Genomic DNA, 14020 nt, shown 5'->3' with positions numbered 1-14020 from the left:
AACAGAAGTCTCACTAGCCTAACTAAAACCTTCCAAACTCAGTTGTGATAAAAGAAACTAAGTTTAACTTTCCAGTAACTTATAATTGCTTTGTTAAAGTGCTGCGTCTTTAAAATCAAAATATTAATTAGTGTTGGAAGTAGTGTTTAGAATTGAGAGATTCATACATTTTTATTTATCAAATTACATACTTTACATATATAATTATTTGGCATGTGTATGTGATAAGTGTTTCGCCGGCAAGTTGACATCCTTCTGCTTCTTCCCCTGCTCAGCTGACTTCTACGGTGAGTTACAATGTATAAATATTTTTTCTCACTGCCGTTTTTTTCAAACCAACATCATTAAAATCAATTTAATAATACAATAATCAATTTTACACTGAATAACATAAGATTTTGGTGATCAGCATGGGATATGTCAATGAAAATTAGCATAAATTAATTTAATGATGTTGGTCTGAGGAAAGTACAAAATGCTAGAATATTTCATTAGTCCAGTGATCGATAACTAATTTAAATGTAATTTTATGTTTGTCAACATGCCACACCATATACATAAGTGTACTAATACTCTTTATGATTATGCTATAATTAATTACTAATATTACGTTAGCTTAATGCATGAACTTTAACAAAACTGGAAAGGTACTTACGAGTAAATTTGTTGGGACGGGGCCCTCGTCTTATAAAAAAAGAACTTACTGGGCTGCAGTCTCATAAAGGTTGAGAACCACTGATCTAGACAATCGGCTCATAGATGGCGGTAAGTTTGTCCGCCTTATGAGCCAGCTGCCCTTTAGCCCCAGGAATATTCCTGGTACTCATTTCTGCTAGAGGCTGAGTTGACCCCTGGGCCATACAGTGCGGCTGGAAGGACGAGGTAAATTGAAGAACTCCACCTCATCGAGACTCGAAACCTCGACTTTCTGGCTTGTAGCATAGTGCCTCAACCAACTACGCTACCATGTGCCCCCTCAAGTTGAATGTGTGAGCGCAATAAATCCAATCATCTAATCGAAACCCTGTCAATAGTCACTAATACATGTGACAATACGACAGGAACCAAAATCACCATGAGCACACACGTTGTCTACTCAAAGTATGCTGTACCCTCAAAGGTGTTTTAGACAGACTACATTAGACCTGCTGGACATGTGCATATGATGTTACAATAATGCAATGTGTGGCCAATCAAGGTTGAAGCATCTGAAACATCTCCTGTCACAGGGAACAGTTGCAGTCCCTGTGAAAACACATCTCTTCAATGAGAAAATTGTAACAGCCTTTGAGATGTGATGTCATATAGTCTTGTAGAACACTGCCAACATTTTGAAGAAAACTGCTGTCTCCATCTTTAGGGCAGAATAATAAAATGAGCACTGAAAAAAGCAGTAAGAATACAGGAATAGGGAGGATGGGGCCAGGGCTCTGAGGGTACCAATCAGAGTAAGGGGAACAGTGTAAAGAATATTTGGCCCTTTGGAGGGTATTCTTCCAAGGGCAGTCATGGGCCAATGGGAGGTAGTGGCTCTCAGAGGGGTGGTTACCACCTCCCATGACCCCACTCACAGTCCAGTATCCTTTCCCACTCTTCCTATATAAATACATCTTAATTTCTGGCATGTTTTACACTTTTACCCTGAAGATGGAGACTAAAAATTCTTCTCAAATGTTGGTACCTTTCTACATGACTACATGTCATCACATCCCGCAAGACAGTAAGCATAATCTATTAAGAGCATTAACTACAAGAACAGTCTAAAACATGCTAAAAGAATATAATAAATTACTTACATTGTGATGATTATGGTACATATTGCACTCACAAGTTGGCTGGCCTGGTTAGGCAATGAGTATTTAATTGTTCAGTTTGCAGCAGGAAACATCTGCTGTTGGCTTGCATCAGACTCAAAATCACTCCATGCATTGTTTAGTTCCATGAAGACAAGTTTGGCTATTTGTTCATTTGGTGTTCCCATTTGCTGCAATGAAGGAGAACCAGTTTAGCATGAAAAACATGTTGGGGTTACTTTTTGACAACCTGGGATGTGATAATGTACTGCCTGGTCAGGGCTACTGCATACCTCAGGGAGCAGCAACAAAAGAAACAGAGTAATGGTGGAATTATGATTAGCAGTGGGAAAATTAAGCAACATGGAGAGAAACCTACTCCAGGGCTATTCTGTTCATCATGGATGAATCATCAAGTAGCCTTGGTTTGAACCCAAGGCAGCACAGTGAAGCTCCAATGTCTAGCAGCCTGAGATAAAAAGGGCATATTTGTGATTCTCAATTCCAGTTTGGTCAATCTGGTTTTAACCATCTTTACAATCTGAAGCAATCTGTCTACTGGGATATAGCGCCATGCAGCCCACTGAAAGTCAACTGATGTTTCAGAGGAACATGTCGCCTCCATCTTCAGTATCGAAGAATCAGTCAAGCAATAAACAAGAGTGAAAGCAGGATCTACTTGCTACCTGCATCACAATGGTTTCTTGCCTGGCTTATTCTTTGGCTCTAAAAATGGAGACAACATGTTCCCCTGAAACACTGGTTGACTTTGAATGGGTGTTCTTTTCTTTCATCGTAATTCTGCCAAACATGGCCTTTATTATAGTAAATAAGTAACTGCATAAAAAACTGTTAGCTAGTGTGATAACAGGGTCTCACTGATGAAAGACTTCAGCACCAGGTATTCATCAGCTTCTTCACTAAGCATTTTACACAGATAAACAGAAAATCTGTAACATTTTTCCTCTGTCGGTCCACTTCTGGACAATTCCCTATTATTTTATTACACCAAATATATTAAATAAACACCATACAACACCATGTAGTCTGGTAGATGTTTGCCAAAATTTCAGAGAAACATACTGACTCCATCTTCAGGGCTCAAGACACATTGAGAGAGCAGTACATTCCTTAAAAATGCAGGTGAACTTCTAACAAACTACATAATGTCACATCCCAGAAGATAGTACTCTTCATAGTCAAAAGCTGTGAGAACTTTCAATCCTAAGTCATTATTTAAAATGCCTTACCTTATCAGGATGGACAGCAAGGCAGGCTCGTCTGTATGCCTTCTTAACGTCAGATGGGGTAACTAGTTGGTGCATTTCACATTTGTTCCATTTTGCATCTTCCCACAAAACGGTATGCATCGAACACAAAAGTGCCCTGATATTGTGCGTCTTACCATCAATCCAATCAAGGATCTGAAGAGGGATATATATAACTTTACACAGATTCATAAATACAGAGTATGGCTTCCTGGTTTGTAATGCCTTGTAGTTTGGAGACAGCCCAACATTTCAGAGAAATGTCACATCCATTTTCAGGGATGAAGAGTAAGCCAGTCAAGATACCAATGAAAGCAGGTGGCAAGCTGAGTTTCTGATGGTTTCTTGCTTGGCTTACCCTTTGACCCTGAAGATGGAGGTGACATGGTCCTCCAATATGTTGGACACTCTCTGAACTATAGGGTCTTAGAATGCAGAAGATTGTACTCTCATAGTAATTGCTGTGAAAACCTCAAATCCAACACAGATTAAAGAATTCTTAAAAATATGCTATTTTGAAGTCATTGTAAATACAAAATATACAACTCTGTGTGATACGTATCATTTTACTTGAAAAATATAAGTGCAATGAGGACAGTAACCTCCATACTTAAAAAATCTGGATACATGAACATTTCGAAGAAATAAGATGGAATTTCTTGTTACTGGATAGTATGTAAGAATTTAAAATCAATCAGTAAAGAACAAAATTAATGAAGACAGACAAAACTGGAGACACCATTTGGATAGAATGACTGATTAATGAATGACAGAAGATCCTACATTACACACAAAAAGGGCACAGACACCAAGGAAGACCTTGGAAGAGATGGGAAAATTATGTGAAGTCAGAAGAGGCTTAAATGACCATACCATGAAATGAAGTTGAATACAAAATGTGAGCTGTACACAGAGAACATAAAACACTGTGATTTTTTGTGGGTTTATTTTTGAGCATTTAAATTAGAGAACAGGTAACTCACATCAATGATAAACTGAAAATATCAATATATGAATCATGTCTGTTACAGACTGACTCCAGAGAAAGCCATTCATTATCACAAGAGATAAAAGTAAAACTTAGAATGGAACTATTCAGAAGAAACAGTGAAGTTCGGAGGTTTGTTATACTAATGGCTGATATGACTCATGCATAACTTTGTTGCTATTCACAAACAACTTATGGGCATCACATCACATCAGAAAACAGCACATTTGTAACTGATTCTACACACTGCATTAATTAAGCAATTTTATGCCCAGGAAATAACGAAGTGAACCAAGTCAGCAAAGGTGCTAACAGTCCTGATAGGAAAATTTTACTGAAGTGGTCTACATAGACCATCTTCAATCTGTATTTTGAAAGGAAAGAGACCTTTGAAATCTTCACAAATCAGTCACATTCCATGACAAATACTAACTAAACTTTACACAGCCACATAAAAACATTATCAATACCCAGAGAACAGACACGATACACTGAAACAGAATGGTGCCAGGTTACTTGTGACCTATAACAGTGGTCAATTATGGCCTGTAACAGAATTTTCATATGTATGTAGAGAAGTACATCCACCCCCTTGACACTACAGCCCCAGTGGGCCTAGGCCTACCTCCATGAACTCCGTTCACTTCGGTTTTTCTAGATCTTACACATATGGTAGGACTCCTTGGGCGAGTGATCAGCTCGTCGCAAGGCCTCTACCTGTAGACAAACATAGAAAAACGCACACAAACATCCAGGCCCCAAGTGGGATTCGAACCCACGATCCCGGCTTCCGAGCGAGCAAAGATAGTGCATGCCTTAGACCGCTCAGCTACCGTGACCGGCAGAGAAGTATATACTGGACATTAATTAAGAATCACAGAAGAGAATGACCCTAGTATTAGCTAGGTGGTAGCAGCAGTTTACTTAACAATGCAACTAACTCACACTAATGTTGATTTATTGCATGATAGTAAATAATGAACTGGAAAGGATCTGGAAGGAAGTGGTAGTGGGATATTTAAGGGCACTACCTGGCATTTATCTGGAGGGAGTGAGGTGCACCACAAGAAACCTCAGTCAGGATAATCCCGGTCAAGATTTGAATGAGGCATCCCTTTGATACAAGTCAGAAATGGTTCCACATTCACGTCAAATAGATGAATGATAACGAAAAGTGAATTAGAAGGGACATGAAAAGCAGCAGCTGTGGCATAAACGGAGTTACTATCCTGGAATTTTCCCGAAGGAACTAATGGAAAACCACGAAGAACTTAAACTGGTGCTCTGGCTGATATTCAAAGTGGATAGCTCCTATACACAAGGCAGAAGCATTACCACTTCAGCCAGGTTGCCTGACATTAGCTTGGTATTTTCAGAGAAACACCAAGCAGGTTGGTGAAACACTCTCAGAATTGTATTTGAGAGGTGCTTGGTTCAAAACTTGGCCAGGACCCTAGGAATCCTGACAAAGGTTCTCTGTGATTTTCCTCAGTCCTTCCCAGCAAATACTGCTATAGTACCTTGAATAGGCCATGACTATTTCCTTCCAAACCTCTTTCAATTCACCAATCATCCTACCACTTGACAGCACACAGTCTAGACACTGACAGTACCATAAAAGATACTGCATACAACAATCCACAGCGGGACTGAGAAAAGCAATGATATTTCTCAGTGAGAACAGCTATATCTAATATTGTTTATTGTACTACAGAGTCCATCAACAATGCAACAGATTGTTCCTTCTCTCTTAAACTTTCACTTTTGACACAACATGTTTTGGCCCTAAATGGCCATCTTCAGGTGTCTTACTATGCTGAAACTGCTACACTGCATCAATATTGTCCATACGTCGCATGTGCAACTGCAAGTTTCATGATTTAAAACGTCATAGTCAATTGGTATGCATTAAAATAGCACACGCTGTAGTTCACTTAATTTACATCAATAAAGTCTATTAAATTTTGTATTAAAATTTCCTTTACATTTTGTAAAATTTGGGGGCACACGGTAGCATACTTGGTTGAGGCATTATGCTATAAGCCGGAAGGCCATAGGTTCAAGTTCCGACGAGGTAATTGGATTTTTTCAGTTGACCTAATCCTTCCAGCTGCACTATGGTCCTGGGGTCAACTCAGCCTCTAAGAGAAATGAGTACCAGGAATATTCTTGGGGGTAAAGGGCAGCCGGTGTGCAAGGCTGCCACCATCTATGAGCCGATTGTCTAGAAAAGGTGGGAACCTCAACATCTCACAACCCTATGGACAGCCTGTTACAGGGATACAATTACTTTTTTTGTAAAATTCTTATTACACCTCACAAGGAGTGTTGTCCACTTGTTTTGATCTGTATCCTTTACATCAGATGTTTTATTGCGGCAGCCTGTTTTTCTAACCATAAGATTGTGGACGTAACACAATGGGCTTATTTATAGAAAAACAGGCTGCCGCAATAAAACATCTGATGTAAAGGATACAGATCAAAACAAGTGGACAACACTCCTTGTGAGGTGTAATAAGAATTTTACAGAGTGTAAAGGAAATTTTAGTAGAAAATTTTAATAGATTTTATTGATTTAAATTAAGTGAACTACAGCGTGTGCTATTTTAGTGCATACCAATTGACTATGACGTTTTATATCATGAAGTGTGCAGTTGCACATGCAACGTATGGACAATATTGGTGCAGCGTAGCAGTTTTAGCATAGTAAGACACCTGAAGATGGCCATTTAAGGCCAAAACATGTTGTTTTGAAAGTGAAACTGTAAGAGAGAAGGAACAATCTGTTACATTGTTGACAGACTCTGTAGTACAATAAACAGTAATAGATATAGTAATGCAACAGGATGCTTAAATACAGGAGAATAGCTATGGCCTAATTCTCTCCTTCAACTTCTTGTGGCAGTAATATAATCTGTTGTTGGCACTGTTTCAAAACCCGTTATATTTTGGCTTACCTTAAGTTTGTCTGGGTCCATGTCTCTTGCTAGTTCTTCTTTCCTCATTTCATTGATGGTCCTTGGTCCTGTTTCACGTTTTGGAAACTGATATCCTTGTGACCCCAATAAGTCATCAAATATATCACCTGTCTGTTTCCCTCCTTTGTTGCCAGCTTTGCCTAGCAAAATGGAAAGTGCAAATGATACATTAAACAAGATACATGATCACTCAAAAGGTGAAAAGAATCCCTTCATACAGTGTGAAAATTTATGGGAGGAAAAGGTTTCTTGGATAACTTTTCCCCATTATTTTGGGCTCATCATCATAACTCTACCGTTTTCCTTAAGGAAGAAAAGTAGCCTACAAAATCTGATCTTATATAGAAAGGTGAACGCAGAATGTACAATTGAAACTGTAATGAGACAGGAGTTCAGATCCAGGGAATGATGCGAGTCATGCCTTAACATGAAGACTCGTGTTGCACAGTTCATTTCCGTGAATCGTTATCTGTTTGCTCTCCAGGTCAATCAGCTGTGTACATGCTTTGCATTTGTCATGTCCAACTACACTGGGCTACACCACTGAAAAATTACTGACAAAAATTTATGAAAATTTTCAGCAGGACACTGCAGTCAGTGTCAACTGTACAGACTATATTCGATGAGCAAATTATGGCCATCACACTCCCTGGATGTGAAAGTGTGTCATTTATATCTGTGGTGAAACTTGAAACAGGGTCTACAGAAATAATCCACGTCTCACAGATCAAATTCCCGGATGTTATTCTCAAAAACACAGGAGACCTTCAATATGGGACAGAATTTCTTACACCAGCATGAAAAGCGCTTGCATGTCAAAAGATACAATTTACATTTACATTTATTTTCACTTCGTGGATCCAATCATCTCCCCGTAGGGCTGGATATAAAACATGTCACATATTATGACTATACACCATTTGTCCTTTGTCCAAAAATAGAATATATAATCAGGCCTCTCACATATAGCTCAAGTTGTCATGACAACACACATGGTTCGTGGAAAAGCCACAGTCAAATTCATGTCTTGCCATTCCACACACACTGGCAAGCCATATCATTAAAACAGTTACATTATAAAATATTAAAATTCTTAACAAAACAGACATCATACATACTACTACACTTACAACAAGCAAGTCTCAACAAAGTATAATTCATGCACACAGACCATTTATTAACTCTTAACTTCTGGGCCCCTTGAATGCTCGACAAATTCATCAATAGAGTAAAAACCGTTACTTTACAAATAATTTCGTAAAACAAACCTAAATTGCTTTTTTATCATTTTTTAAAACTGTGATATTTGATGGCAGAGTGTTAAATAGCTTGACGCCTGAATAATACACCCCTCTCTGAATCTTCGCAATCTTCGGTAGCTACTGCAACATCAGATTAGTAAACTAGTTTCATTAAAACATTTACTGAGCACGGATGGCACCACCAATTAGATCCATGTGGTAGTGTGTTCAAGTCTTGTCAGAAAGAAGCTGCTACTCTGAGAACTTGTGGCAATAAGGTTACAAGCAAAGGAATACAATATGACGTACTGCCTGAGTCTTGCTGCTTATTGAACACAGAGTCGAAATGAGCCCTGCTGTAGTCTGCGCTGCGGCCTGCATCCTGAGCTGGAGACTTGGCTGTGTGGTGAGGTGTGCCAACAGGTGTGCTGTAGCCTGGCATGGGTGATGTGGTGCCAGGTGCTGTCCCCTGCAACATTCTCCTTACCTCAGTCATCTTCTCTTACAAGAATCATCCTTAGCTGGTAGTAGCATGTCATATTATTAGACTAACGGTAGCAGAGATGAGATTCATTAAGAAGTACAGAACAAGAAGACAGGAGGAAGAGAGAATGAGAAATGAATGAGTAAGATAAAATTAATAAATAACAGAATAAGACAGTATGGGAATCAAAAAAGAAGATTCTGAACCTGAAACTGAACGGAAAACACCCACAAGGAAGACGGAGAACAAGATAGGAACAACAGGTTAGGAAAAATATCATTCAGAAAGGAGAAGCATGGGAGGAAACAGACAGAAGCAGCTGTGAAAAGACAGCGAGAGACACGTTCCAAATACATGTCAAAACGTTACTGAGCCAACGCCCTCAGGAAGATGAGAAGGGGAAGGGAGGGGAGGAATAAGAATAAGAAGAAACATGTTGGCAGTATGCTTATTTAGTAATAATTCTATTATAATGATATTATCCTACAAGATTACTGATCATACAACTTCTTTGACAGGGTTAAAATCTTTGCTTCTTTCTGTCCTCAGAGACACTATTTTTATAAAAAGCACTTAAAGCATTTCCTTGTGGCAAGTATGAAGAGATATTTCCAGGAACTGTTGGGATTTCACTGCTGTGATAGGAAAGGAAGGAGAAGCCATCCCACTACCAACCCCAGTGGTTACAAAGGTATGTAACAATAGTCGGATATCTCAGGGCAAAGTGTCTTGTGTCTACAGATGAGATTATGTTTACAGCCCTGCTCAGAGAACTCGAATGAGCCAGTATTGCCTCCTTCTCTTCGTTTCATACCCGATCTAAGCTACAGACAAAAGCAATGGACATCACAATACCATTCACTTGTGTTGTTCTCTCCGCTCACACTGTTTCTGCAATCTCATGGAAACGCAGTGACACCACATGCCATACTGCTTCAGCAAAGCAAACAAAGTGTACAAGGAACACGTTACTCAGGATTCCAATATATTTTCTAAACCAAAGATCCAGTACCTAGTATTGTAGATCTATTATCTTAACATTTTTGAGCCTTAAACATCAAGAATTTTTAATGGTTTAGGTACTGTGAAGACGATTTAGTTTGGGACCATGATGATATGACCAATTCAGATAGCCATAACATCAGCAATAAGCATAATGGTATTATATTTTTTTTATTGTTAGTGGGGTGGGACTAAGTCCTTTGTACTGCGGCCACTTCCGGCCTACTGTACCAGCCTCAGATGATATGTGAGGGTGATGGTGGAATGAAGATTGGCAGGGGAAACCGAAGTACTCGGAGACAATCTGCCCCAGCGCCACTTTGTCCACCACAAATCCCACTTGACCAGACCCAGGATCGAACCTGGGCCACCGCAGTGTAAAGCCAGTGACTAACCGCTTGAGCTATGGTGCGGCCATGCATAATGATAAGCATAGAATTTAATTTTTCATGCTACTTCAGTTTTATAACACATGTAGATACCTGTAAAGATTTATAGCATGGGAATAGCCGCAATAATACAATTTATCATCGATTTCTGGTTCTCAGCATTAGCTTTACTGAAATAAATTCAATCTTTCCACACCATTAATTTTTTTAATAATGATGGATGTTTTGCGGAGAGGGGCACGATACCTGAAGATTATCATTAATTACAGGAAAAAAGAGAAGACTTTCTTTCCTTCTTGAAATTATGTTCGGAGACAAATTTCTGGTAATTATACTTGCCTGTGGTGTCCAACTTGAAGGCCTGTGCTGGGGTGAAGAGCCCTGGTTAATAGGGCTCCCTGCTCTTGGGGTTCCATTCATAGGTGTAGTAGGTTTTGAGCTACCTGCCCATCCACCTGCTGATCCAACGCCCAATCCAGCCGTCAAGTTGCCTAATGGCACAAAAAATAATTCTTAATTTCTCTTGCTTCACAGTTTGGAACTTTTGAGCATGCAAGATTTCAGGTTCTCATGGTGCGTTGGGATTTCTCTTCTGGGTGACTCCTGTCCACTGTTCCCTATACACACCACTTAAAATCCATTCTAATCTCTTCTGTCTTGAACATGGAACCTGAAACTTCCATGCTAGAACATATTACAGATGGCAATCTATAATATTTCGCAAATGGATATAGACAAATGTTTTCTGGTAATGAAGTTGGTTCTGAGGTTATCCACATATTATACGAGGGAGAGTCAGCGAACAGGTCACAAATGGAAGTAAGAGGTTTTCTGTGTGTATCACTAGGTAGCAGCACAGTCCAGCTTCATGACTGTCTAGGTGGCAGATACATATGCCCATGTTCAGAGGCTGGTTTCAGTAGTCAAAATGGTGACTGTGCTTAAGGAGTATAACACTGAAATCAGCATTATGTTATGCATCTTTTTTTGGGGGGGGGGGGGAAAGAACTCAATTCAAATGATATTCATAAAGAAATGTTTCCTGTATATGGTGGGAAGTGTTTGTCATGTAAAGCTGTTCATGACTGGGTCGAGAAATTCTCCCAAGGAAGTTCGAAAGTCGCAGATGATGCCTGACCAGGCGCAGAAGAGGCTGAGCCAACAGTGAAAAAACTTCTATGGTGCGGGTTTTGACACATTGGTAAAGTGGTGGGACAAGTGTATCAATGTTAGTGGAGGATATGCAAGAAATAAATGATTTTTTTTCCAGTTTCAAATATCAAGTTTTACTTTTTACATCCATTTGTGACCTATTTACTCACCCTCCCTTGTATGAAAGAAATGTTGGAATCCAGGGACTGAAAGAGACATTCTTACAACAGTGAAGCAAACAGCAGGTGTAACAAAATGACCCTGTGAAGCTACTCCTCATGCATATATTTAACACTGGTTGCAGTGCCCACATATATGAATTGCAAAAGCCTTTCTATCTGCAGTTATGTATGTCTGACAGATATCAGAGCTGGCAGTAAGTACGAATACAACCAGAATATGGATACATAAGGTTTCTATTCTGGGATCTGAGGTTTTTACGGGAGTGATCATGAAGATTACTACTCTCTTTTGAGATGTGACAACATGCACTCCAGTAAGTCGTTACTGATGTTTCAGAGGAAAACCCATCATCTATCCTGGAGATGAACAGATCAAGTCCATTTAAAACTTTTTACACATATATCTGAATTTCTATCTTTGTGTGTATTATTCATGCACATTAGCACACCCACACTAAAGAAAGCAAGAAATAAGAGAAGAATATATCAAACATTTTGAGATTAAGGATATATGAAAGTTATTAATTATAAAACTACTCTTTTAAACAAACCTAGTTCCAAGACTCAGTCATTGGTCATAATTGCATGAGGCATATTTTCTGGGGTTCTCCTACTGTCTGCGCCATTTCTTTCAAAGATTTCTTCATGCTCAATATAATAATTTTATCAGAATGTAAATACCTGACATGGCATTGTATTGTAGCATCCTGTTGCACTTTTCACTTGCATCAATCATTCACTGTCTTACGTGCAATGCTATGTTCCACAAAGCTTCGGCCATGTTGGCCAAAACATATAGTGTTTTTTTAAAACTTAAAAAAACTTTTAAACTTATACTGATGATAAGTTTTGTGGAACGTAGTGTTGCACGTAAGACGGTGAATGATCAATGCAACCTGACACGGTGTTAATAAATTACCCATAAACACACTGCTGCCTACTCACCAAGATCTGCAAAAGGATCCCGAACTTTACTTTCAAGATTTGGTGTACTGGCATTACGGGGAATTGAGGAGCCAGGCCCTTGGGGTCGTGAGAACCCATCCCAACCTCCAAGCAAGTTTGATGTCTGGGATCCAGACACATGGTTTGCTGTGAAACTAGGCACAGAGTTCTGGAAACAAAAACCAGACGTGAAAATATGAGACACAACAGTACACTATGGATCTAAAACTCACACCAATCACATGTGTGATGTAAATCTTGTTTTAAGAGGGAAGAGGTGAGTTACGGGGAAGAGTCAGTAAACAGGGCACAAATGGAAATGAAAGAGTGAAACACGTGATATTTGAACCTGAAAAGAAAAACATTTTAATCTTAAAATGTCCTCCCTCATCGCTGATGCATTTGTCCCATCATTTTACCAGCGCATCAAATCCCGGAGCACAGAAGTCGCCATCAGCAAAATGTTTGCCACCCAGTTGTGAAAAGACAAACATTTCCCTCCATAAACAGGAAAACATACCTTTATGAATATCTTTGCTTTGTGTCCTTTTGCCCACAGAAAATTCCAAAGAGAACACTGCTCTCCCAATGTACACACCTCAAGCATGGTTGCCATTCTGACGACCGAAACCAGCCTCTGAATATGCACGTGTGCTACCTAGACTGTCACAAAACTGGACTGTGCTGCTACCTAGTGATACACAGAGAAAACCTGTTATGTCCACTTCAGTTGTTTTACTTCCATTTGGGACCTACTGACTGACTCTCCCATGTATATTTTGTAGTTTTCTGGCATAACATTCTGCATGCACACACGCCCGCACACACACACACACACACACACGCGATCCTTACCTTATCTGGATGATTTAACGAATAATAATTTGGAAATTATATGGAAAGAGGTGGTCATGGCCTAATTTGAGGTACTATCCCAGCATATGCCTGGAGGATATGAGGAAAACCAAGAACAAACCTCAGTCAGCAGAACAGCTAGTATTCTGACCAAGATTCAAACTAGTAACATCGTTGCAGCTGAAGCAAACCTGATCATTAGTAAGAAAAAAATTAACATTTTGTTCATATGTGAAGGACCCTTACAAGAACCTCATCAAAATTAGACAGACACAAGCAATCCAGAACATTTATTTTATGTACAAGTGTATAATGATAAGGTTACATTAAATGTGCAGGAGAGGAAAATTTTGAGGACCAGTAACCGAGCCAGGGGTATGGAAAGTCAGAACAAACAATAGTAGCAGGAATTACACAAAACTCCTACACTACAAGGAGAAGGTGGGAGAGGCTGGAGCATGCGATAAGAATGGACTTAACAAGGGTGGCTAAAAATATTTTAGAAATTATGCCAGAAGGTAGAAGAGAAGTGGTAAAGTCCACACTCAGCTGGCTGGAAGATGCAGGGAATGATTTATGACAGCTAAAGGTGAGGAGATGGAGCCAAAAAACAAACAGCGAGAAGATGGAACATCTATTGTAAAGGGGACCAGGGCTCTTGGAGGACTGGAGATCCAAGGAGGAAGTAAGTAACTGTTATATGGTAAAGGTAAAGTTGCCCCTGTACTTAACTAATTAAGCAT

At 39.4% G+C, this 14020-nt stretch overlaps 1 protein-coding gene across 2 annotated transcripts in view; it reads right to left on the bottom strand.

The window, feature by feature from the left end:
• The window catches only part of LOC111862529 (cyclin-G-associated kinase), a 70903-nt gene that overhangs the window by 6178 nt on the left and 50705 nt on the right, over positions 1-14020 (bottom strand). For both annotated transcript variants that reach the window (XM_023848011.2, XM_023848012.2), the window contains exons 20-25: positions 12423-12591; positions 10483-10634; positions 8578-8737; positions 7007-7167; positions 3044-3217; positions 1797-1984 (exon numbers count right to left, since the gene is read on the bottom strand). In XM_023848011.2, coding sequence (XP_023703779.1) covers positions 1868-1984; positions 3044-3217; positions 7007-7167; positions 8578-8737; positions 10483-10634; positions 12423-12591 — 933 coding nt within the window. In that variant the 3' untranslated portion in view covers positions 1797-1867. The remainder of the gene's footprint in view (positions 1-1796; positions 1985-3043; positions 3218-7006; positions 7168-8577; positions 8738-10482; positions 10635-12422; positions 12592-14020) is intronic.

This window comes from Cryptotermes secundus, unplaced genomic scaffold (assembly GCF_002891405.2).
Source record: "Cryptotermes secundus unplaced genomic scaffold, Csec_1.0 scaffold1084, whole genome shotgun sequence".
Classification (NCBI taxonomy): Eukaryota; Metazoa; Arthropoda; class Insecta; order Blattodea; family Kalotermitidae; genus Cryptotermes; species Cryptotermes secundus.
This window is presented reverse-complemented; position numbering and strand designations above follow the sequence as displayed.